Source organism: Parus major, chromosome 6 (assembly GCF_001522545.3).
Source record: "Parus major isolate Abel chromosome 6, Parus_major1.1, whole genome shotgun sequence".
Taxonomy (NCBI): domain Eukaryota; kingdom Metazoa; phylum Chordata; class Aves; order Passeriformes; family Paridae; genus Parus; species Parus major.
In genome coordinates, this window is record NC_031775.1 from 17004627 (window position 1) to 17031665 (window position 27039).

At 36.2% G+C, this 27039-nt stretch overlaps 1 protein-coding gene across 2 annotated transcripts in view; it reads right to left on the reverse strand.

The window, feature by feature from the left end:
- The window catches only part of ADGRA1 (adhesion G protein-coupled receptor A1), a 258887-nt gene that overhangs the window by 22698 nt on the left and 209150 nt on the right, over positions 1-27039 (reverse strand). For both annotated transcript variants that reach the window (XM_015633408.3, XM_015633410.3), the window contains 5 exons: positions 26729-26936; positions 25595-25803; positions 17244-17371; positions 16169-16292; positions 9483-9628 (listed from right to left, as the gene is read on the reverse strand). In XM_015633408.3, coding sequence (XP_015488894.1) covers positions 9483-9628; positions 16169-16292; positions 17244-17371; positions 25595-25803; positions 26729-26936 — 815 coding nt within the window. The remainder of the gene's footprint in view (positions 1-9482; positions 9629-16168; positions 16293-17243; positions 17372-25594; positions 25804-26728; positions 26937-27039) is intronic.

Here is a 27039-nt window from a genome sequence, read left to right on the forward strand (position 1 = left end):
TTTTTTTTTTGTCCAAGGAATATAATTTAATTTCCTTGAATTTTGTCATTCATTAATAAAGAAAAATATTCTGAAACATTAAAATTATGCATTTAAAAGTATCACTGTTAATATATATACATATGTGCACTATATATATATTTGCTTTTTATTGCTAGCTTGTTTTAAGATAAGCCATGTACATTTTTTTTGTTTTTGTTTTTTGTTTAGCATTTACTCTTGGAATCTAATATCTTTTTAGCCAAAATTACTTTATGGAATAGTGGCAATGTATTGGTAAATGCAACACCTACTTTGTCCTACGCCACACTATATTTTAAATTCACAGTGATTATCCTGTACTGCAGTTATTATCAGACTATTGCACAATCCCATATTGCACTCGTTGGCTGCCTGCAGTGTTCTCATTTCTGTGACATTGCACTTTATCAGTCTGCACAACATGCTTCATAAATCTTCATGACTTATGTTTTCTTGCAACATCAGGGTTTTCATTACAGTAAAGCTGGATGTATACAGATGCCTGCTTAAGACAGGTGTCCTGTGACAAACTCAGTTTTATCTTTCTCACAGAATAATTCTCATGAGGAAGAGTTTGTATCCAATGTGACTACTTTTTCTCACCAATTAATGAGTACAGTCATCTACCATTAAAACTCACATATTCTTTTCTGTAATTGTGGTGAATATCACTTCATGCAGATGGAAATGCTTAGTTCTTTGTCTATACAATTGCAATAAGCACACTTGAAAAGATCTTACGCATTTATCTTTACAACATTTTTGCATAATAAAGTTTAATCTATATGACACCAGAGAATCATCTGAGAAAATATTTAGTTCTTTCAAATCTGATAAAGTTTTCTACAAAGGCCCCATTGGAGTTTGAATATATTATCTTCTAAAAATCCTTGAACTTGTAAAATTTCCAATCAGCACTTTACATTTTGCCTGGAGCAGCATATCAAAGCATGGAACATTTCATCAGGCTCACCCACCCTCTAACTTACCCTCAACAATTATGTATATGAGTAGCTCAAATGCTAGAAGCTACTGAGGCAAGGGATAGTGTGACAAGAATTCTGAATTTCCAGGAAATACCTAGATGTGAACTCAGGATAAAATCAGCAGAACATTCCATCTAATACACAGTTCTGCAGATCAGTATGTTGCAGCTCAAAGCTGAGAATATCACAGAATTCATTTAAGTCTTCAGGAAGCTCACAATTTTGAAAGCTTGCAAATGCCATAACTCATGTAGTTAAAATTTCTATCCTAAACTCATCATTTCCTCATTAAATATTACTCAGGTAATTTTCCTTTTTTTGGCTATGTTTGTCAATAGCTGTAGCATTGGAGAGAGTTTCAGTAGAATGGATCTAAGTGACTTGCTATGCTGTTTAATATCTTGTTTACAAGTAGTGAGCTGACATATGTTTCTTTTGCAATAATCATAACCCATTTCTTTTTCATGTATACTAAGTAGCTCAGACACTGTTCTTTAAAAAAAGAAGATAAAACTTCAACTTCAACCTCAACATCTCTAAAAGATTTGGTATTATTGCATTTCTACTCTGAAAAGCATCCACATTGTGTGTACCTTGCCTATACCTTAGCTTATAAAGTTATGACTCAACAAAATCCTTTCTCTACCTTGATTTTGACAGGCTCTTGACGTAAGTTCACATCAAGGAGGATCCTATCCTCTGGGGATCATTCACTTAAAGTATTTGGTAGTGCATTCAGGTCAGTTTTGAAGAATAGTATTGCTGACTATTCCATGAGAAGGAACTTTTGGAATTTTGGTTCATAAGCCAGATGAAGTGGAACTACAAGCAAAGCAGGAGGCTCTGTTACCATCTTGCTGTTAGTGGCTCCACAATTTAATCACTCACACTGAAGGTGCAGAAGAAAAGTTCTAATCACTTCTCCTGATTGATAAAGGAAAAGGCAGGAAAATACCTCCATGCTATGGCACCATACCCTGGAAACCCAATGCTCTCAGCAATGATTATTTACATGGCCTATGCAAAGTGCAACGACTTTCTCAGGATACCAATGACAATATATTGCTACTGTGGACCTCCATAATATTTTAATATTTTCATTTTACTGGAAATTTTCTTGTGTAGAACAATTAATCCAAACCTGAATTAAACATTGGCTTTGACCAAAGATAATTTTATCCCCATCTGATGAAAATAAAATTAGCTTCAATTTCAATTTCAAGTTGACATTCAGTAAAAATAATTAATGTAAATGTTTCCCTTATTGTAATTTTACACCCTTTTCCACTGCAGACCTTTCAGTTACATCCTTGACTCCATCTGAACATATATCAGGATTTAAGAGTGATCATGTTAAATAGCATGTAATTCCACTATGTCCTTGAAGTATCAAACCAAATTCCAAGCACCTTTAGCTTCTGCAATCCTGTCTCTCCCTTTAATTTGTGACGTACAGACTTAAACTTCCTGTTTTGTTTTTAAGCTTCTTGTTTTCATTATCCCTAGCTTTTATTCCTCAAGGGGCAGAACTATTCTTTTTGTTCTGGCTAAGGTTCCTTCCAGCATTTTAATTATTTTTGTTTGAGTGGGATTTTTGTTGATTTTGTTTCGTTGTTTGGTTGGTTTGGGGTTTGTTTGTTTGGTTTGGTTTTGTCTGAGAACTTGCCTAAACTGGTGGGCTGACGAGACAGAACACAATCTGTCTACAATGATCAGCATTTCTGTTGGTACTGTTGTATTACTTGTGTCATCTTTGAATGACAGTTATTAAAATTGTCTTCAGAAGCAACACAGCATTGTCCAAAATATTAGCTCCATAATTAAATCAAACTAAAACTTTGAAAAGGCTGTTATCCTTAGATTGTTTTAATACCCAATACAACAATATAATAATTTATTTTGATGTTGGGAAGATAAGCCTTACTTTGGTGAATAAAATGAACAAAAAAAGTTAGAAAGCTATTCCAGCAACATGGCCTTTCTCCTTCCCGGGAAATATGACAAATATTGAAACAAGAAACATGGGAATAGTGCTTTGCAGATAATATCTAAGAAATATCACTAGATTGTCTTTAAGATCCCTCCCAACCCAAGCCATGTGATAAAAGCAGCTGTTACACACTTCGTTCTTTTTAGGAATTTACAGTATGGAGGCAATAAGCAGCCTTGAGAATACATGAGGATTGCAAAAAATTACAGCACAATTGTAAAATTATTTAATAATATACATTTCTAGTCTTAACTTCCCATATCTAAAATAAGAAATGTTGATTATAATATCAGAAATGTGAGACAAACTTCCTGATGACTGACCCTGCCCACGTCAAAATATTCTGTCCTCTAAGCAAAGGATACAATCAAGAACTTAAATTATAACCAACTTCCTGGAGCAGATTTTCAGAGAGACTGCTGGCTCACCATGCCATGGTTCATCCAGCTGGTGAAAACCTTCCTTGCAGGAAGACATCATTTTCACTTACTCTGCAATGACACAATTGGGTCTATGCTAATAGTAAAGAGTGAACTACAGAGATCTCCTCAAGGCTCCTGGGAATTCTGCCCTGTGGCACTTCCCATTTAATTCAACACACTCAAACCACAGAGAATTTTTAGGAAAAAGACAGATGACCCCTTGGGATAATCAGTTCTAAATTTATATTTTATAGAGGAAATTTGATATGTTCTCTGTGGGAAGATGAGCTTTCATGGATCAAAACTCTATGAGTTAATATTTAAGAGCATATCATGAAGAAGAAAACAATGGATTGCAAACGATACTTTTCATCTGACCTCTTTCTCTCTCCCTCTTTCTCAATCACTGCTTCATACTAGAAGACATGAATTCATGAGAGCCAGCACTAATGAAAAATGCACTAGAACTTAACTGCATTTCAGAGTTGCTGGTTTCAAGGGGACAAGTAATGTCTCTGTCTGTCAGAATGTAAATTAAGTCGCTTCATAGGATTCAGTCTGAAGATTCAGAAAAGGGCATGGCCAAAAAAATAGCATATTTGCCAATCTTGATGTTTAATAAAGTATTTCTTATCATAGTCAAATGTTGATCCCCCATTACACTGCTGTTATGCTGCAATAAATTGTAGCAAGCTTGTTATAAATTGTAGGGGACATTAACAAAGATCATTTTCTGAACACTGTTTCACCCTCAAGAATATTAGAAAGCATAATTTTTTTTTTATTCTAGGGTTTTTCTCTGTACATAATCATTCTTTAAAAACTAAATATAAGAAGTCTTCAGTCTTTAGAACCGAAACATTTTCACTATCTCCATTATGGTGCAAAAATATCATGTGACAATTTATAATGACATAATGATCATTGCTGCGCTCAACTCATATTCAAGACACAGCCTGCTTTATTATTTATTATCAGTAAAAAATTCCATATAATCAATTTGTGATGGAAGTCACAACATTTCCTGCCAGGCTCTCTCAGGACCAGCAGTTAGGCAAACGCAGCAATAGATCCATTTGTGCCCATGTGCTGGTTTCCAGCTTGTCAGAATTCAGATCAAGCAGCTAAATGTTCATCCTGGGACAAGCAGGGTTAACACTGAACAAAGCACTAAGTGGAGCTGTGACCCCTGTGGTATCATGCAAGTCTGTAAAATCCCCTCACTGTAAGGCAAGAGCCTCATCACAGGACTAGTCAGCAATAACAGAAGGAGAGGATTTCTTTGTATTTGAAAGTTTAGTGTGGTTTCTCCCTTTTTGCAGTGAAAGGATTTAGCATAATTCAGTGTCTCAAAGGTACTTAGCTACTGTTTTGCTGGGTGCTACTGATTAATGTTTAGGAGCTGAGGGAAATAATGAGCTTGGGAATGAAGGTGAAGAGCTGCTGTCACATTCCCAAGGAGAGGGGGACGGTGAGAGAGCAGCATCTTGCTACTACCACATCTTGCAGGAGTGTGCAGGCTGTTAGTCACCACTGCACCACAAACACAGCTCACTAGGAAGACCCCTCTCATTGCTGCTTTCAAGACATTGCTCTGTACTCTGGAAGTGCATGTATGATGTACAGAAACATACATGATACACATGTACATGATATACAAGCTCATATGGAATAGCAGACACCCATACACACATCTGCACGTAAACTTCCATTAGCAGATTAGTACGGTTTGACCAAAGGACTCCCATTCACAACTACTGCACTTCCAGGTCTGCTCTCTCTGCAGGTTTAAAGGACAGTTAAGACATTTCAAAATATATGAAACAGACAATCAGCTTTCTCATTCTAAAAATTGGTCTTAACTCTTAAAATTCTTTAAGGTTGAAAACAATAAGAGAAGGGAATTGAAGCCAGTGGTATTGACTGTAGGTACTCCACATGTACTGCTGAAAACTGTTTCAATTTGCCTCAGTTATGATTTTTTAGCCATAGTTCTAAGGCTACTACTTTGAATACAAAGCAAAGGGCACAATCCATTCTGAAACCGCTACTACAGCTAGGTGTACAATTTTTCTAAAGCACTGCATGAGGTACATTTCCCAACAGCCCCACAACTTTAGAAAGAACATTTAAAAAAGCTTATCAAAATATGTTACATTAAAAATAAGATGAAGTTCAACAGAGACAGGAACATCAACTGTTATCCGTTTCGCTGGTGCGTCTGCAACCTTATTTATTCACATCGATATTTTTTCATGACAGATATGGGATATTGGACTCTGTAATCTGAAGACTGCCATATTAGTTATCTTGCAAGACATTCATTGAATAAAAGAGGTGGGGAGAACATTAGGAGATATATTTGTACCTAACCTTGAGATAAAACTTAATTATCTGTCTCCTTATCACCAATCTCTGGCCCAGCTGGCGGCTTATTTATTTTTTATTTTAAATGTTTAGAATGCAATTGTGCTCACTAGTTATCTTATTAAAAATGAAAGTAATCTGATTTTTTTTTCTGTCACTCTAGAAAGAAATGATTTTAACAGAATAGCTTTTAGAAGTATTTTCTGCTGGTCTGTGCTTCTGCCTAATCTGTATGTGTGCAGAGCATCGCATGAAAAATGCATGCACGTAGCAGGCACAAAAACTAACACTACCTGTGCCTCAGCTTGGGCTGATAAGAAGTCTTGTACAATGCAGTAATAGCTGAATCTTGCATGCCCCTTTGCCTTTGCTGGCAAAATCTGCCTTCAGATGAGTCAGAAGCTAAACTCTGCCAGGTTTAACAAATGTCCACAGAGGATGAACAGATAGAATTATTTATTTCTATTAAGAATACCAGGGAGTATATTTTAGAGGAAGTAATTTCATTATCTGTTGAAGTGCTAAGGTTCAGAATTTCAATACACAAAACTCAATGATGCATTAATTTGATCCACCTCATTAGCATCCAGGCACATTTAGAGAAAAATGCCAAAATTGTTACAGTTGGTTCCAGTCATCAAAGTGATCGGCCCTCAGGGGTTTAACTCTGTAATTAATAGATAATTTATATTTCATGAATAATATATATAATAAAATATATATACTGTATAGTGTACATAATGTATCTCATAATACATGATTAACATACAAAAAAGGCAATATTTAAAACCATATTGCCATGGAGTAAAATTAGATTGCAAAAATATTTCAAATTTGATCACTCTATCTAGAAGAGAGAAAACTTGTGAAGAACCACAGCTTTACATAATAGGGTACATATTGCTACAGCTGAAAGAAAAGTAGGAGAAAAAGATCAAGGGCACCCCGTTCGTCTTGCTCCTGCAAATAAATATTCAAACAGCAGGCAGAGAAACCAAAGCAACTCTTACAAGCCTACATCCTTTTCTACTAACAGGTAAGGTCTCCTTTTAGATATTCTGGCATTTATTTTCACTATTTCAGCTACTTTTTAGAATGGACCAAGCTTTGTGAAGCAGATGTGGTGAGACAGTCTTTATGATTTCTTGGTAAATTCCACATGAGAGATTTATGTGCTGGTTTTTGGCATTAGACCCCACTTGCTGACTGACAGAAGATACCCCTATGTCTCATGCAGCATGTATAAGGAACACAAAACCACTCACATGTGAACTGGGAACACCATCTATCAAATACAACCATTACCAAAGAAGACTGAAGGACAACAGCTGAGCATAAAGGTCTTGCCAAACACATTCAAATATTTGTATTCAACAAAACCAAGCCTACAGAGAAGGATCACTGAAAAACTGTCTTGTTTAAAAGTGTCTCGTAGACTGTATCATTTGTTTCCTATCACTGACAGTCCTGACATATAAAAAAGCCTAACTCCATCTCCATTTGAATAAACTTTATACAATTTACCTATTTACTGATGTCAAATGGAGATAAATTAACACCCCCTCACCCAAACTCAGATGTTTTCCTTAAGTACCTGAGGAACAATATGTATAAAGTCTGGCATTGGCTTACAGACACAAGAACATGTCTAGTTAAAACATTACTTATAAATGACTGCATTGAAATGTAAGCATCCTAAATGGATTTTATGGGAATATTATGACAAAGAATAATTCACACTTTAATTTTATTAAAACCAGGAAAGGTAGAATGCCCCTCCAAATGATCATTATCATTCTAAAAGAACAAACAACTACTAATTATGAGTTTAGCATTTAGCATTTTCTTGCTTAAAGTGACTCTTAATTTTACATATTAACATACTAACTAATTTTACATAAAGTATGACTGTTTTCTACATCAAGTGAAACTGATCCTTACTGTTTTGAATCTAGTGCTAACAACTGTGAAATTGTATTAGACATTTCAGTGCCTGTGTCTCTAAGATACATGGTGCCCTGTGTGAGAAAAATAGCTTAGAATAATTTTACTTAGCTATTAAACAATTATACCCATGTTCTCTTACAGCCAGAAGGTGGTTTATCATTTCTATTGCTAAATTTAAGATAGCTACTATTTATTTTCACTGTCTGGGAGCCTCAACATGACTGGTACAACAAAGATTCTAATTAGAGTAATCTTTCCTGTAACCTGTCTACTGTTTTCCAACTCAAACAAGATTTGAATTTGAAGAACATACACTATGTTGGGTCCATGTAACTTGTAACAATTTTCTACCTTAATAGTCACACTGCAGCATTTGAAAATTGGCAATTATTCATTTTGCCATGAGCTGGTAACTGAAGGAGTGAAATTCTCATCTCTGAAGAATGGTATAGTAAATCATGGATTAGCAAAGTCAGGCACTGTCAGTGAAAGGCTGTCCTCTTGCTTACACCTAACAAAGCTAGCAATCAATATGGCACTCCTTCTCATCCCAATGCACATTTTATGTTAACTTTGATCAATTTCATCTCTAGAAATAAAATGTTTTAAAAGAAGAAAATTAGCTAGTTCTCTAACTAAAATCATGTTAGTAAAAATCTGACTGCAGAATCAGATGGAAAAACTAAATTCATCTTCCTACAGATTTTTAACAAGTTGTGACATCACACAGTTATCTATAAATACTACTTGCTAAAAATTTTGTATTTAAAATAAAATAATCTATGTCTGTTTAAAAGAATCCACCATGGATTTTTCACAGAAAAGACATAAAAAGTACAATTTGTATTTCCTGACCTCCACTATAAAACTGAGGTCTTTAGGCTAAATTGACCATTCAAACTTTTCAGAAAAGAGAGACACCTCCATAAGGCAATTCATCCTGTCCTCACACAAACATCCAAGATAGATAGGAGGAATTGTTCTCTGGAAGTTCTTTTTCTGTCTCCCTCCAAAATCTGTATAGGGACAATACATAACTTTGTCTAATGCATAATTTTTTGATAGCTAAGCTCAAAAAAGATGAAATAATCTTCTCATGCCTTTGGCAGCAAATCCTGGTTTTGTGGGTAAGGTTTTGCTATTTTTTTTTTTTTCTTGTGCAGGCTGACTTTTTTGGCTTGGAGTCTCAGCATCTCAGAGGCATCTGGCAAGAACTCCCACTGTCTTACACCTGTGATGCCATCCCAGACACATCTGTGAGTCTGCTCCAGTGAGAGCTGATGGGGAGTGCAGCCTTCCAGTGGCTCCAGTAACAGCATTACATCTCTGATGGGCAAGGAGGAGGGCTGCTATCAGGTTGTCAGGCTTTCAATACAAGTGTGGGCAAGAAGTACAGCAGAAGAGATAAAGGGTCATTGTAGCACGGATTCTGGTGATTAAATAAGGTTCAGAAGCAAGCCAGTTGCTGGTTTTGGGGATTTTTTTCCCTCTACAAGAAACATTTCAACTCTTCCTGTTCAGATAAAGGTATCTGAACTTAGCCAATACCAATTCTGCATATTTCCATCTTCTGAGTAAACTATCAGCATACAATAGATACTCAGATTTTTGAACACACCTAAATGACTCACTTCTTTATGGATGCTTTTTATAGTCTATGAAAAGTAGAGAATACAGAAATAAGAGTGAACATTAATTTATAAGTTCTAGGAAGACATTAAAAAAAATAGTATAACTTATATTCCATACCTGAGTAGTGGCTGCTTTGGATAAGAAGGTTGGTCACTGTTTTGGCATGGCTGAGGTTTTTTTGTGACTTGCTTATAAATATTCCTGGCAGTTACTCCGATCCATAGCATAGTAGAGAGTGTAGAATAATGCAGTACTATGCCAACCTAAAAAAAGAGTGGACAATTAAACAACTCATGGATCAGTAAAACAAGAGCTTTACAAGAATCTTACTTCATAAGGGCACAAGTAAACATTTAAAATTGAATTTATAAATGCATCTAACAGTTGCACTTAAAACCAGTTATTTAATCTACCACAGATAGTATTATCTGTAATACCAGAAGCTATGTTGGGAAAAGGAGATGTAAAAACATTTGTTTTCTAAGAACCTGTTTAATGAAAACACTTTACACCTGGATTTAAAGTGATGTGACTCTTAGTTTGTGTTGCACTCTTTGTTAGCCTATCATGAGAATGCAATTTAAAATTTAATGAGAGACCAGCATTTTTGCTTGCTATTACGCTATTTCCTGTACCTTTTCAGGAAAATCCTGCTGTAGTTCCCTCTCTGCTATACATAGGCAAGGTTGTTTCTGGCAATGGCATCAGTGCTATTTGCACTGATAAATCCAGATTTATTTTAAGAAAATTATAAACTTGGCTACAGAATTTTAAAAATAAATGACAGCTTTGGCATCCCCCCTTCAAAAGAATTATAAACTCTAATAGTGTTATTGCCACTTTGTCTCCAAGAAACTGGTGTGTTTATCATTGAAAGGAAAACAAAGTACAAACACCTCTAAAATGCTAACATCTTTGTTATGTTAGTAATTGTTATTCATTACTATGGAAGTAGTAATTGGAATTTTATCCAATCTCCAGTGCTTTATTACATCAGCTAAGTCTGCATCTGATTATATAAAATGAGGTTACCTTTGAAGCAATAACCTGACATTTTGCAGTGACAAGTAAAATATTGCTATAATTGGAAAGAACATAAATGTTTAAGGAATACAGAGAATCGCTGAATAAAGCTAACACAAATCTATTATTATGATTTATTTGAGCCAGTGTTCACTTTTGCTCCACTTAAAACAAAATAATTGATGAGTAAAGAAAAAAAAATTCCATGCGTTTTGTTTATATTTAGTATTATAGCTCAAAACTTGAAGACAGCTGCAAATATCATCAACAGAAAGCCCTTTGCAATTTTCTCTGGGTCTTGTCTGTCACATTAGACAAGGGAGGATAAAGCCTTCATCACTGCTGCTGCTTGGGGTAAAAGAAGCAGAAATAAGAGAAAGAGACAACTGTGTATTATGAGCTGCCAGTTCAGGGTCTGGTGCTGTCTGGGCTTGGTTCACAGGCAGCTTGCAGAGTTTCTCTAGGGTTGCCCTGAACAAGACCATGAGTAGAGAGGAGAGGCAGGACAATGAGAAAGGGGAAGAAAATTAGGCAGAAATAATGAGAAAGAACTGGAAAAAAATCTAAATATTTAGCTCCTAACCTCTTTCTCATTTCAGCACAGCTCTCCTGTTATATATTCTGTTTTCCACAGCAGTATGTGCAATAATAGGAACAGTTGAAGTTAATTCCATGTTAAAAGGCACCTACATGTGAAATTTTGAAAATGTATATAACCATATAGACAGAAATCATCAGCCACTTAAATGAATGTAGCACCTAAAAACAGTACAACAAAACAATTTTATTGAAGTTTCAGGGAGGCAGCTGAAATGACTGAAAACATCATGGCTATGCCACACCTGCATCACACTGCTGTTTCTCACAGTGTGCTCATGTTTCAGCAACTGAGTTACTTCTGATATATGCAGAGGAGACAAAAATGTTATCATCCTCTGTACTAACTCTTTAATGATCTACATCTCTCCCTCTCTCAAAAAAAAACCTCAAACCAAACCAAACAAAAAACCAAACCCCCAACAATTTGCATTTTTGCTCGAAGGAAACAAGGATTTATCCTGAAGGTACAGGATCTCTTTATGACCAACAGGTTTGACATGACACGGCAGAAGCGTGGAATTTGGAAGGGTGCACTGAGCTGTTACACTAAATTCTGGAATTTTTCCTATTATCCATCTACTAATAATTAGTAAAGAAATGCTTGTTGTACTTCACACTGAAAATTCAGTGTTTCAAAGTGCTGGGCTTTGCTCTCTACCTCTTCTTTCCCCTTGTCTCCCCACCAACATCAGATGTGCCACAGAGATGCATCTTCCTCACTGCTGTGTTATGGACTGTGGCTGCAAGTCCTTTGTCCCCTCCAGTGGGATCAGCTCTTTCTAACTCTCTCAAGCTAGGAAGACACCTGGGCTCTATGGTAGAAACACACCAGAGAGCAGCTCATGACAGGGGAGGGAAGGATGAGGCTCAACAAAAAGACCAAGGTGTCTTTATTCAGTAAACTCTTTCTTCACTCTCTTAGTAAACTTGTGGTTATGCATGAAATGTCCAAGGTACAAATTTACCTGTGTGTATCTGTACTGGGTGCCTACCTCTGTAAAACTTCAGAGGCCAAAAACCATATACAAACTAAATATCAAAGTGATATCTTAAAATGACTTTCACTATTAGCAGAACCTTTTTGTTATTTATTTATTTATTTCACATAAAATTGTATGGAGTTGTCCCCACAGAATAAAGGATTATGACTGGAAATATTGAAGTGATGACCCCCTATTTTTAAAAAGGTTTTTCACTGGCAGGCCAAATGATACAGGAAAAAATGCCAGGATATATGTGTTGGAAACAGCATTGTACCTAAAGTTCTTTAATATCAACAGTTATATGGTTAAAATTTTCTTGTTTTCTTGTATTCATTCTTTACATGTCCTGTGTTCTAAGAACTCTTATCTTTGGGAATAAGCACTAGCCTTTTGAATAGAAGATTATACTTTTCTTCAATAAGAAGATGCTGTCTGTTTGTGCTCCTTCAATAAAACTCAGTACCCTAGAGATAAGTTAAGTTCCACATGATGCAGTTACCATGGTAATGACCAGAGTACACATTTATGCAAAGCATTTTGGCACAAAGAAGTCTCTTGATCAGCTTTAAGTTGCACACAATTTTCTTTGTTTTCCCAAAATTTCTAATTTAATTTCTTTTTTTTTCTAGTTGTAATCATATTTCAGATAAGATTGTACTTCTTAATTCAGTTCTATTTAAAGAGGACACAGATATTGCATGGACATTCTGATTAAACTATTAATCCTGCAATGAAAATTATTCTTTTCTGTGAGATGAAGGGATTCAGGAATTTCTCTGCAGTCTGTAACACCACTGGATGTGAATATTTCATGATCTTTAAACATTTAGCATTAGCAAAACCCCATGTTCCCTTCACAGGTAGAAAATTTAGAGCAAGAAGTTGAACTTCTGAGTTGAACTTGTAGGCTGCTGGCTGGTATGGAACAGGCTTTGCCTTTCTTTCTGACAGTTTACTGCTTTACAGAAACAAATTCACAAGCAGCTTCACATACGACATTCGTTAGGGAGAAGAAAGATCTGAGCCTTGCCAAAGTTTACATGGAAGCTTTTATTTTATAAACCAGGTAGAGGTCCTTGGAGACGTGACTGGAGTGATATTGCAATAAATAAATAAATATATAAGATTCTGTCTCTCTCCTTAACTTTTCTGCCTCCCAAATCTTGTGCCCAGAAGTCCAGTCTTCATGCTTCAATATGTTTCACTGATGATTTCATCCCCCAGCATCCATAACCTCATGGCTATCATGCCTTCCTCTAAAGCCGGAGCCATGGAACAGAAATCTTTGAGAGTACAGAACTGATGGCTCACACATGGGGAGTGATCCAGCCACACTTGTGTCTCCTTCTCTCTCATTCTTTACATGAAAGGAGAGAGCTTCCTTCTGCCTTTTGAAGCACACTAATCTGAGGCCTAACTAGGAGATGGAAGGGCTCCCTGGCTGGCTCAAGCACCTCTCTGGTAGTGTACTGCCTCTGATTATCCCTGCTGCTCCTAAGACAACCTCTGACGTGCATGAAAGATTGTGCCAGTAAACTCAAGAGTCTGGATTCTACAACAGCCAACATTCAGTGACACCCAGAATGAGATTCAAGGGTAATCTAAAGAGTTTGTAGATTCATTCACTGGGGAAATGTGCAAAGATGCAATCAACTCTTCTAGACCGGCACTCTAAGATCAGGTTTCTTTGTAAATCATAAAGACTGCAGAGCACATATGCAAGTGAAAGGTCTATACAAAATCCTCTCTGAAACAGATATGCAGGTTTAAGAGGGAATTTTAGATTTTTAGATTCCACATAAAAATAAATGTTCAACCACTTCTGAAGAGACTTTTTTGTGCCACTGTTTCGCCTTGAAGGGGATTTGAAGGTTCTTCCAGCTATTACAGAAATGGGCCCATTTCCATAGCATTAATTCCTGGTGTTAAAACTAACCTGTAACTACTCATTTAGAGACAGAAGGTGATCCAAATGAAGCTAACCTAGAAGCACCCTTTTCAGTAAAATTTGAAGGATAAAAGTTATTTCACATCGATAAGTATGCTGCAGTCAATTTTTTGTGGAAGTTTTAGGGATAATTACAATACAAAAGGTGGTGGTTGACTGGATTTTATACAACATTTCAGTGATTAGGACAAAATATACTTGCACTTGGAATCTTTCCCTATGCACTCGGGAAATAAAAAGTGAAAATTGCATTGCTGCAGGTTGAAGCTGTGCTTTGAATTTTAGCAGAATGAAGGATACCTGTGGAATGGCAACTGATGGTGTTACACCTGTGGTATAACTAATATTTTAGTTCTGCTTGAAGGAGTAACATTTCCACAAATGTATTTTAAGCCCTAATATTGGGGCTTTAGCATGTTGGATATTAAATCACAGAGTAATTGTCTCAGCGTTATCACAGGACACAGGCACTGGGACTCAGAATTCTGAAAACCTTTACTGTCAGAAAGCAAGAAAGGATCTGTGGCTGGGTACGATGTTCTCAAAGCAAACAGTTTTTCAGCCTCTATTACCAGTTATTGGAGCCTTGTCTTAGATTGTTTGGACAATTTCATCCATTAGTCCTGTCTAATTACATCAGACAATTTCTACCAGAAAATAAAAGACATTCTTTGTCTTGTGTCACTTGTATCTTTCCTATATTGTAACTACTGATGATATTGTCTGTTGATGTAGCATATTACCAGGTAAATAAGCAGCTTTACTAAACTGGCTAGCAGACACAGGGATGGTTCAATTCAGTTTCTCTAAGTGTGCACGTTTCTCAGCAGCTCAGGATCTGGCCCTATCCCATAGCAAGAGACAGATGCCACTGATAATGCTCTTTATTAAGATACCCCTGTAGTTTATGTACTACTTACAAAAGGCTATTAATAACACATTTATCTCAATCAATTTTTCATTATAGCTGTTAATACCACGTTGTTACCATGCAAGCTGCAAAGTAAATAATCAGACAAGGACTGAAACAACAGATGGTCATTTGTGACCATGTAATTGCATGGCCATGGCTGCCCTGCAACCTAATCTGCTACTATCACTTGCAAACTGCAGACAAAGACAATGGTAAGTGATATTTCAATTTGCTAGAACTTACAAATTAATTATGACACAATACACTAGATATTGTGAGATATTTCTCTCAAAAAACATCTAGTGGACAACTGTGTTAATGAAATGAGTATCATGTAATAACACTCAGGTAGACTTCACATGTAGAACATCAGAGTGCTTACAGACCCACATGTGCTGTTTACTGATGGTCATACACAAAAGGCTTCCAAAGCACCTCACTGAATATCAGAGTGATAACTCTTACACTAATTATGCAAGCCTTGCAATGACTCTGCTGTTGGCTCCTGACTCCTGCTATCGACACCCACTCAAGCCAGTCAGAACTGCATTAGTGACAGGAAAAACCCCAGGAGAACATTGGCTAAACAAAGTGCTTTACTACAGGAAAATGCCAACAACATTCATGAGACCTGGTGCACTTCTACAAAACCTATAGGAAGAAATATTCAAGGCAAACAAATTGCAACAAGCCCTCATCAGACATTACAGAAGAAGACTGAAATTACTTTCTTTACATACTGGACAGACTCAACCTTTATATTCAGAGCAGCTGAATCCAGCCCTGTCTGTGCATGCCACCACACTCTTGCCCCAAAAATGCTGAGGCAAGAGATGTGAAACAGCCCAGCAGTGCAAACAAGGCTCCATAAATCACATGTTGGTCTGGGGTGTCTCCTTAGGGATCATCCAGGGCAGACAGGGCCACCCTCAGGCAAACTCTATGTGTTACAAAACTGAAGCAGTAACTTTAGTCCCACACACTCAATCCAAAGTACAGGAAGGAGAGAAGTATTCTGGATTCATAGTTTACAACTATCCTGTACAGTAGAAAAATATCAAGATTTTCAAGGCTTTTCTTAAAAAAATAAAAACCAACAAGAATGAGGCAATCTGAGCCTCAGAGAAGTTAATACATTGATCATCCTCTCAGAGAAACTCATGTGACAGCCAAGCACTGAACATTCCCAGTGCTGGCCTTTGAAAGACATGCTTATAATAGTTTATTTTGAAAATCTTAGGATCCAGGAACAACATAAGAAAAGAAAGAAAAAAGCCAGTATTATCATTTGCAAGTTTCAATTCTGTAAGTAAGAGTTACTAAGACAGATACTTACAGCTTGACAGATAATTGGATATTTAATGCGATTGATTCCACCAGCGAAAACAGCAAATGTGAGAGCAGTATGGAAACAAAAGTTGAGAAGCATGTGCCATCCTTTTCTGCTTATTCGGATTGTGCTGTTGAAAAAAAATCACATTTTAAAGTTAAAACCCCAACATTTTCATTATGCAACTTACTATTTTGGAAAAACACTTAATTTGATGGAATAAAATTCTCAGATTCTCGAATACCTATATAACAATCTACCCATAGGACAGAGTCTGACCTATATAGCATTGAAATAAATGATAAAAAGGTAAAATAAATGGTAAAAATCATAAAAGTCTACTCATTTAAAGTTTCCTCTACCAAATCAAGCATTTAAAGTGGAGTACTAAAAGAAAAAGGCTTATTGCATAGCTTCACATATGCAGAACTTTAACAAGACATCTCTAAAGGATTAAATGGAAGCTGAAGATCAGAAGACATTGCATTAACTTCATATAATTAATATTTAGCAGTTTCTACAGTACAATACATTCCTACTCTTTTAAATTGCTAATGGTCTTTAACCAGAAGTATGTTGTTAAAATGGCATTTATATGAATTTTTCATATCAAAGAAAACACAAGTTTTCTGAACCCAAAATTTAGAAGACAAAGAAAGTTTCTTTTATCCATTGATAGTTACCAGTCTTCCAGCCAAACTTGGTCTTAAAAGCCAATATGGCAAGTGTGAACAAATATATTTGGCTGACCAAAGTGCTGCTGGACTGGAATTTGCCAGAAATCAATTTGATGCTGTTCATGGTTTTATATTCAACTGTTGAGTTAGAAATCTTGGGAAAAGTGTGCAGAAAATATAAACATATGTGTCAGGAAAGCTCGAGAACAGCTTAAAAAAGGTTGATATAAGCTTTATTTTTATGTCTCTGGTGTAAATCACATTGCTGCCATTATTATCCAACAGTAATTCAAATAATTTTGATTTATCTTTAAAGGTTTTGATTTCTTTTTAAAGGTTTTAAAAATTCAAGTGCCCCAGCTTTGTGCTGACCATTTAATACGTGTTTAAAATGGAATTCTTACCTGTGGTGGACAATGTAGGTGATAATGGAAGCAAACAGGCACAACAACATAACTGCAGTACATGCATAAACCACAGGGTGCAGAAACTCCCCTGGGTACTGGGGGAAAGACAGCACTGTCTTAAAATCCTGTGGAAAGAGCAAAATGATTTAACATTGTTAGGCATGTGTGAAACTGAGACTTTATTCCAATATGTCCTGTCATTTCTAGCTGTTCCCTTTCAAGGGCAGGAAAAAAAAGAAAATATGAACTTTCAATGTAGATACAGTTCATGAATTTGCAATAACAGACTGCTCCTTCCTAATCTGCATACAGTTTGCTAGACAGAAATTAACCTTTTTGTACAAGCAGACATATCCTAATTAAAAAAAAGTCTGAAAAAGTACACAGAATATTACATTTTCCCAGCATTAGCAATATCTGGTCCTCCTGATAATATTAACTTTATAAGCATATTTTATACTAAGATATTAAGCACAAAATTTCAAATCACCATAAAGGTCTCTACATGGCATATATATGGCTGCAGAAGAACCACTCAAAGAAAGAAAAAAACCCATAGGAATACACCCAAATTATCAACTGACTCAGATATAACTACCAGTTGATACAACTCCTGTAACCCAGTGACCTTCACACTCAGTTGAAAATACTCTGCTCCCTGTAGTAATTCAAATGTAACTTGGACAGCTATATTAACAGCAGAGTAAAGATCCATGTTAAACTAACATGTATTGGACATGTTAGTGCTTAGTGACACAATTCTTCATGAAAACCATAATGAAAAACTATTGATGTCTTTGTGAAATTAACCTTCAAATTCCCATTCTAAATTACACATTTAGGAGAGCTAAATCTGGAGGTGTGATGGATGGAAGCAGAAGGAGCCCATTACATAGAACAGAATGTCTTCAGACCATCTGAATTAAATTCAGACTATCTGAATTAAAGCAAACATCACATTCCCCGTGATGCATTACGCCACATTTGCTTGTGGCACTACATTTCTGCACACAGATACTAAAAATAATACACAAAACCTATCACCTGAGTGCAAATACAGTGTCATCTACATGCCAGTTCCTATGTGCAGTGGCACTAACTCTGCACATAAAAATGAATATACATCCCAGCAGAAAAACCTAAAATCTGAAATACTACCAAATATGACAATCCAGCAAAGTCTAACATTTAAAATATTGGCAAACATTTAAAAGACTTTTTTCTTATTTGTCAGTTTTAGGATCCCTTAGAAAAAGATTCAGTACATTATTTTCCAGAGGTGAAATCTCCCCTTAGGAAACTGGGACTGTAATGCTAATACCTCTGTTTAATTGCATTTGCATGCAGAGAGCTGATTTCTAGCACCATTATTTATGAATATGAACTTGTCCACGTACAAGTAGATAATGTTCATGAGTATATGCAATTATTAAATTGTGAGAATTTAGTTTACCTTCTAAAATGATCCTCACAAGTAACTGATGCCCAAGTAGTTATAATTAGTAGTTCTTATTTTCCTTCATTATTAGCTTTAAAGTTTCTAAGATTGATTGTACCAGTTTCTCCAGATGCATATGAATGTCAGTTCTAAACAGAGCAGCTCCCAACATATATAAAAAGGACCATCCAAATGAAAAAAAAACTTTATGAGCATGTTGCCCATTTCTCTTCAGGTACTCCCTCAGCTTGCACATTAAACCTCAGTTACACCTGCTCTCTCCCTCCTGTCCACCACACCAGTTTTCTCTCTGCCCTGCCCAGCTCCCCAAGGCCCAGAATGAGAGGTGGAGTCACTTCTCACGGAGGATCCCAGACTGTGCTGTGTCATCCAGAGGTGTCAGCTCTTGCTGCCCTTCCCTCAATCACAAATGGGAAAGAGGAGGAAAACAACTCTGTCTTTTGATGTGCTAGATTTTTAACATGACAGACCTAGGCTCTTAAGGCTGTTTCATTTTTGTTTTCTTTCAGTGTGCACGAATAAACACTCAGGATATCATGACTTCATAACTTTCAAATAACTCTTTAAAAGTCTGTTGGTTCAGAACTGTCTCTGAATGTCCACTCAAACTCCCTTTCTTATCCTGATAATCTTTTTCTCCCATGTTTTTATTGGAATCATCTCCCCATTAATTCTTTTATAAAGTAAGTCTCACGAGGTAGATTAATGGGTATTTACCAGGAATGTTCAATACAATTTTAGCTCATATTATGAGTAGTAATGTAAACAACTGGACAATTTAAACAGAAATACTCTGCTGAAGATAATAAAACATTTACCTCTAGCTCTTAGTGATGTAATTATATTTTCATGTACTAATAGTACACTTTGGCATAATTTTAGGTACACAATTTCTCTGCATTCAGAAATGTGTTACTGTAACTATACAGTAGTAACAGTACACTTATTTAAAGAAATAAGTAAGTTGGATATCACCATGAAAAGTTGTGAAAAAGGAAGTACAGTGAAGCTACACAATTATATAGCAAAAACTGAAAGCAATTTTATTTGAGTACCATCACTGTGTACTAAAGAACTAGTTTTTAATAGTGTAAATGCAAAGTTCAGCCTCTCCCTATGTTTGGTCATCAGTATAAAAGCAAATGCCATGTGTCCTACAGGTATACAACCATTGTGCCTGCAGAAGAATGAAGAACAATCAGGGTCTTAAAGCTAATTCAATTTTAAAATATGAGTTATATCTCTAATCTTTTACAGTAAATAAATGGTAAAATTTTGAGTATGAAAATGCATTAATGTCGAAGTAGAATATCCTTTTTAAAAGTTATGTATACTGAAAACTGATTTCATTATAGGTATATAACAGATGTATCATGTCTGCTCTCTGATGATAATTAAGCCTTATTGATCCATTAACTTCCCTTGAGTAATCTGCTGGGGAAGACAACATGCAGAAAAGAAGCATTTTTAAAATGCTGTATGGAAAGCTGCATAATTGAATTTTACATTTTAAAAAGTTAGGTTTGATTTTATTTCCTAGAGGAAATTCTAATCCCAGTGATATTGAAAAATCACAAGAATTATCCCAGGAAAATGAACACTTACAAGACTTTGACCATTACAAACTAGTATCTACAACTACAAGGCCTTTTAGTTGTTTAATGAGAACCTGTCATTCATTTACCCTTTTAAGATGGTGTGAAACAAACCAACAGTGGTGAACACTTGTGGCACATGAGCTGAATCCCATATTGGGCCAGATTGCCAAGACTGCACACAGCAGGAGGGAAATGATTATTTCCTTCTATTCTCCACTTGTGAGCACAAATCTCAACTACTGTGTCCAGTTTTGGGCACTACAGTACAAGAATGACATTGCTGAATTGTAGAAGCCACCAAGACAATAAAATGTCCCAAAGCCTGGATTCTAGGTCTTTAATTTCCATCTGCCTTCCAAGAGTTGGCATATTTTACTGAGCTTTACAATCTGAATCCATTTACCTGCTGGCTGAAGTTGCACCAAGATGAACTCAAGGTGCATTAAGCCAACAGAAAGGAAAAACAGAAAGAGTGAGCTTGAGTCAGAGATCTGATTTGTGATAAAATCACTGCCTTTTGGAGGAGAGAAGCCTAGATTTTTGAGCCCAGTACCAAGCTAGTTTATGCTTTTTACAGACCAAATAATACATATTATTAAATGCAATTTAATAAAATGTACATGGAAGGAAAAAAAAAAAAAGCAGATCTTGCTCTTAGGAGTGCTCTAATCCCAAGGCTTTGTGCAAAAGAATGACAGTCAGGAATGTTCATAAAAATCCAGCCTTTTCTGGGGCTGGACTCAATACTGTCCATATGGGCTAAGCACTCTCTGATGAGAATGAGCATTACATGAGCAGTGAGCAGTACATGCCAGCTGAGGACTGAAGTGATGTGCCTCCTTGCAGGCTCTTCACACTGGGAAACATCTCCACAAGTGCAGAGGAATCTAATTCCAGAGAATTTTGCGGTTCCCACTACAATAAATGTGAATTTTATATACAGCAGGTAAACTTGCTGGATCACTTGCACAATCTTTGGTGCATAAGCTCTGCTAAAGTCTATCCTGTGGGTGTTTAAACTTGGTGTTTAAACATGAAAAAAGACTTTGTTCTTGAACCTCTTGTTAATAGGCAGTCTGATTTTTCAAAGTACAGAACAATGTTTCCACAGCCTGTTATGAGAAAACCCTGTGTTCTCTATGGGGAAAATGTCAAACACTGTAATTATGTCAACCTTCGAAATGACATCTCTGTAATACTTCCCCGACTCATGAATTAATTTCTCAAAAGGCTTAGACAGGCTGCTTAATTTGGAGAAGACCTGAAAGGTGGAAGTTTAGAGTTCTGTTTTCAGAACTGCACTTTGTGAACAGGCTTAAGAAATTCTTCAATTGTCTCCAATAACAATGAAAATGTTGAAAAAGTAGCTTTTTTCATACCAGATTGGAAAGACTTCAAATATTGGGGGAATGCTTGCAAAACAAGAGAGAAATGCCCTAACTCTTACTGTGATCCATTCCTACGATCCTGACTCTTCTCAGTTTCTCATTCGCACAGTTTTCCAAGGTTTGCTTCCAGAACAGTTTCAAATATGCTCTGGTTTTGTCAGCTGAATCTCCTCAGCCCTAATTACCTCATAAGCATCCACTGAATGTATGCTACTTTTGCAAATAATTACTCCTTATGCCCATAAACCAAACCCAAAAATCCAACAAAACCCACACCTATGTTGACTGGAATAATATGACAAATTGTGACAAAACAGGAAAGGAGCTGCTTATGATTTTATGTTGATTTAACCTGCTTTCAGGATTACAATTGGAAGTGCTAAGAATATTTATTAATCCATTTCATGTTAATTGGGAGGTATCATAGTTAGGTTTAAGAATTTTATTTGTGTTTCTTTGGCAGATTTGAGGAAATTACTATTGACAAAGCAGTCTAAGTGGGGAAAGGAAATGTTGTATACAATTACAGTAATATCCATCACTATTGAATTTCTATTGTGTTCTAAGAAAAATGAAAGGAAGAACAGAGGACAATGTATGCCAAAACATATTTAGAAAATTTTGAAATTCATTGTTGCTATTGGATATTTTTGTCATCTTCTGAAGAGTTATTACTCAGATACAGAGGTCTCTGCATTGGTCATAACGTACACACACGTCATCCTGAAAAATTAAAATACTGATCTACAACTCTGTTCACACAGGAGCATAAATACACAGTATTTAAGAAGCAAATACTTATCATTAGATATACCAAATCTTCAAAGTATATAAATTCATGATTTTACTCTAAAATAGAAACTCATATTGCAGAGTTCAGGACCCTAGAGGGCTTTGGACACCTCCAAAAGAAACTAGAGTGTTACCAGCTCTCTTCCTCCTATAGATAACAGAGGAAAAGACAAAATAGAGGACTAGTCTAAACACACAGTACATGAAGTAAAAGGCAGGAGTAGAACCTGGGAGTAAGTTCACAGTATTTTACGCCCACCTCTAGGACATACTGCTCGAAACCTGATCAGAAAAAGATAACGCTCCATTATGTCTGACTCTATTCCTAATTCCAACCTCCAGCAAAGTGAAAGTGTGAGGCCACGTGAAGGAAGGAGCTTGTAGCTCCTTTCCAAGCCAACCTCCAAACTGTACTTTCTTTCTCATTGACATCACTTGAACAACTGTCACAGAGAGAAATCAAATGGCTCTACATGACTCCTCTCACTTGAAGTATGCTCATGCTTATTAATTATCAATCGTAGTTGATAAATCCTTGATTGCTGCCTTTCTAAAAAAAGGACTCTAGAAAACCTTTATTTTAACCCTTTTACGTTACTTAGGCATAAATAACCTCTATGAAAGTGCCTTACGAAATCTTGCCTTACTATTTAAAAAGGTGATAAATCAGAATAAGTAATGGATAGCTAGACTGACTGAGGCTTCTGTTTCAACTTAATCTACAGCAGGATGTACACAATTCTGATGGTAAGGTAAAGCTTCAGTGCTGCTTTTTAGTTTACAGTTAACTACTTCAGTTTTCTGCAGTTACCCCAAACCATAATAATCAATTATGAATTTTTGTTGTTTAACAGATTAGAGAATTACACATTGATGACGTGTATCATGATATTGTAGCTAATTTCATTAGCTCTACACCATATGCCAGGTATTTTGAATTTGCTCATGGTTTGTTAGTATTTTAAAATATATTAGGCATTTAGATATGAATTAATAAGATACACATAGGTACCTTATACTTTTCATTTTATAAATTAATAATGATGCAGAACAATGAAGTATTTTTCATTTCTATGAAATGATATATTTCTATACCATTTCTATGGTATGCAAATTGAACTGCCCAGAAAAGAAAAGTTTCTATGAAATAAAATAATCTTTGACTTTACACCACAAAACAGTGATTAAGAAATAATACTTGAATGAAAATGTTTGAATATAATGAAGCTACAAAAATTTTCCATTATCTATTTAGAAAGACAGTGGTTGGAAAACTGTTTTGTGTGTGTACATATTTATATATGTATGTTTTAAAATTACTTGTCATCTTTTTCCTTAAAAGCTGCTGTGAAACATGAGCTGAGAAACATATCCTATTGTTTGCCACCACAGAAATTGCAAAGCAAGGGTGAGTCTAAGATTCTACTTTCTTGTCTTGCACAGATAAAACTGGAAGATGCACACATGAAATAAAGCAAAGTCAAATCCTCATAACCAAACACAAGGCCTAAAGCAAAATCACATACCAGATACAAAAGCTCCACTAAAAAGTGCCTCAGTTGCCTTTACAGTTGTAGAGAAACCCATCTCCTACCAGCAATGAATGGGCTTTACAAACCAAAAATTAACTGCAGCCCTTGTGTCAGTATTCAAGTTTCCAAACAAAAAGAAACTATGGAACTGGTTGCTTGAAAACAGTTAATTAACATTTAGTGACTACTCAAAGTTTAAGAACGGCTGAACTCAAGCAGATGAAGAAGGAGGAAGCCATTTTGGGTGTGGCACCTGCAAAGTCAACAGGTGCTTGCTTTAATTAATTTAGAAAAACATCCTCAAAGCAAAATTATGATTCACATTCTGGGAAACAAGAGGCTGGGGGAAAAGGGAACTCACAGGAGCTGTAGAAAATGAGGTATATTTGATGCCATCAAATCTGAGGAAGAGCTCTTAAATTCTGAACAATTCTATAATGGGTGAAAAAATGTTCAACTAAGTCTCAGGGAAATCAGTTCTTACAAAGTGGACGATAATATCTGCATTTAACTCGTGGGCACCACAGCTTTGTGCTATGATTGGCTGCCATCTGGGCTCCATCTGACAGCAGCAGATTGGTATTCTCTGCACACGTCCTCGCAATTCCTGTCGCCTGTGTTTGCTGTCCCTTACACATACACACAATACATTATTTACTCAACTATAAACATTTCTGTAATGCACACAAGCAGCATCTACAGCGCAATCATGCATCAGCATTCAAGAGCAATCTAGTTTTAATAGGACACATACCAAATCTTTTTACAACTGGTTTATAAGAAATATTTTTAAGGGTGCAAACATTCTCTAAAGCTTAGAAACCTTACAATTTCTAGTTTGCTTTCCTTTAGTCCCTGAATAATTACAGTTCATTATTGTATGCATAACATTTTTTCTTTCATGAAGATAACTTTCTGTTAAGCAGGTTAGTTAAATAACTGCAATGGGAAGTGTAAGTGTGCCTGAGAACAGAGCAAAGCAGCTGATGTGTTAGCACTGCACAGGAATATTTTTCTTCACAAACAGCAATTTCCTAAGTAGGCTGTCAGCATTGGTCTACAAACCAAAACTCCTACAGAATCAACAGGGGTAGCTCAGTCCATAGTTAAAAGAGCAGAAGATGTTATTCCTCTCCATTTATTAAATGATTCAACATTGCGGTATGCCTGCAACTAATTAGTATGATCAACACAGTGCAGGGCAGGAACAAAAGCAGACCAGCCTCTGAGATGTGCTGATGTAAAAGCACACAGGAGTATACATTTTTAAACCCTGTCCTATAATTTATAACCATTATGTACTAATCATTCCTTGATGGAACTTTCATTTATAAGACTGAAGTTAATGTCATTTCTGATTAGGCCTGCCTCAAGATATTAAAACTGACCACCAGGTTTATTCACTTACTAGCAGTTAAGTAACTTACTTTCTTTTTGACTGTTTTGTACTAAACATCATAAAAACCTAGAAGGTCGGCTACTGACAAGTCAGAATGAAACAGATGCACGTATAAAGAACATAAATGTATGGCAAAAGAGAGAGAAAAACATAGGTATATTTGCTAAGTCATATACTTACCATTAGCACTGCAAAGTTACTGAAGTGTGTACTCTGAATGGTGGTAATATTGCCTGCAGAACTAATTATGTGGCACCCTTCTCCCCACCAGCCTCCATGTCCATCTAGAAGGTCGAAATCCCAGAAGGCTGCAATGGGGTCTATACCCCGTGCAAAGTGCCTCAATCCTATAGTAAGTGGGCTGGTGAGGTTTCCAAAACTGCACCCATCTGCAAAAGGAACAAACTGAATCAGAGAGACGGAGTGGAAAACCCTTTAGTGATGAATGCTCTGTAAAGAGATCAGATACACTAAACTACGGGGACAAAAGCCAGTGGATGCAAAATCTTAGTGGTCAAAATCAAACGTAGTGCTCACATCGGAGAAGTTTGCAATGGTATAAATAAATCTGAACGTTTCAATCACATATTGTGACAAAATGATCTAATCATTCCCCACATAAGAGATCTTTTTTATTGTTTCATGTTCTTCAGTTATGACCAGTATTAGACTGTTGCCCATGTAATTGCAGAAACAGCTCAGTTTCACGGCGTGATTAACAGCTGAGACAATTCTGCACTTTGAAAGTCACATTCAAACATTTAAAAATGTTAATAGAAATGAGAGCACTACTCAGTATCAGACAGAATTAGCAAAATTGCACGGGTGAGTAATTAATCAAAATAATGACTCACTAGCACAAACAATGTATGTTATTTGGACAAAAGTCTTTAACAACACCTGTTTTACATCCATCGCATCAGAAAGTATACTGCTGAGTATTGATGCATGCAACAGGACACTACTCCCACTCCAAAAGCCTTATTTTTACCTGTGTCTAGGACATTAACATTGCAATTGTAAAGAGTAAAAGAAGGTTCCTTCCGATAGCTTTAAGAAGCAAGCATCTGTAACAACACAGTCACCGAACAGCAGCCCAGAATTTGCATTCTAATTGTAGCGCAAGGGCATTTCTTTATTTGCAGGACGATGTGAATAAAATCGTGCAGATAGGAACAATTGCAAACATTGTACTAAAGACAGAGACTGTTTCCAGCCTCTCAGCACACTGCATACTCTGCCCCTCTATTCTCTGCACAATCAAGCATACCGTAGCTCTTAGATTAAAGAAAATAACGCATAACAGCTTCTCACCTATTTTAGCAAAAACAGCTGGTGTGGCAACCGTCCTACGTTTCCCATCATCTGCGAGATTTGATGAGTTTCCTGTGCTGGGAAAGAGTTTTCCATTCCGAAAGACAATAAACTGTAGCTTGCAAGTAGAGTTATCAACAGATTGCCAGGCTGAAGACTGAGAGAAGACAGACTGTGGCAAATGAACCGAAGCTACTGCTACAGCGTTCTGTACAATGAGAAAAAAAAAGAAACATTTAAAATGCAAATCACAACAGGGTTGCTTTCATGATGTTTTAAACTCCTGTACAAGAAATGTATGCTGCCTTCCT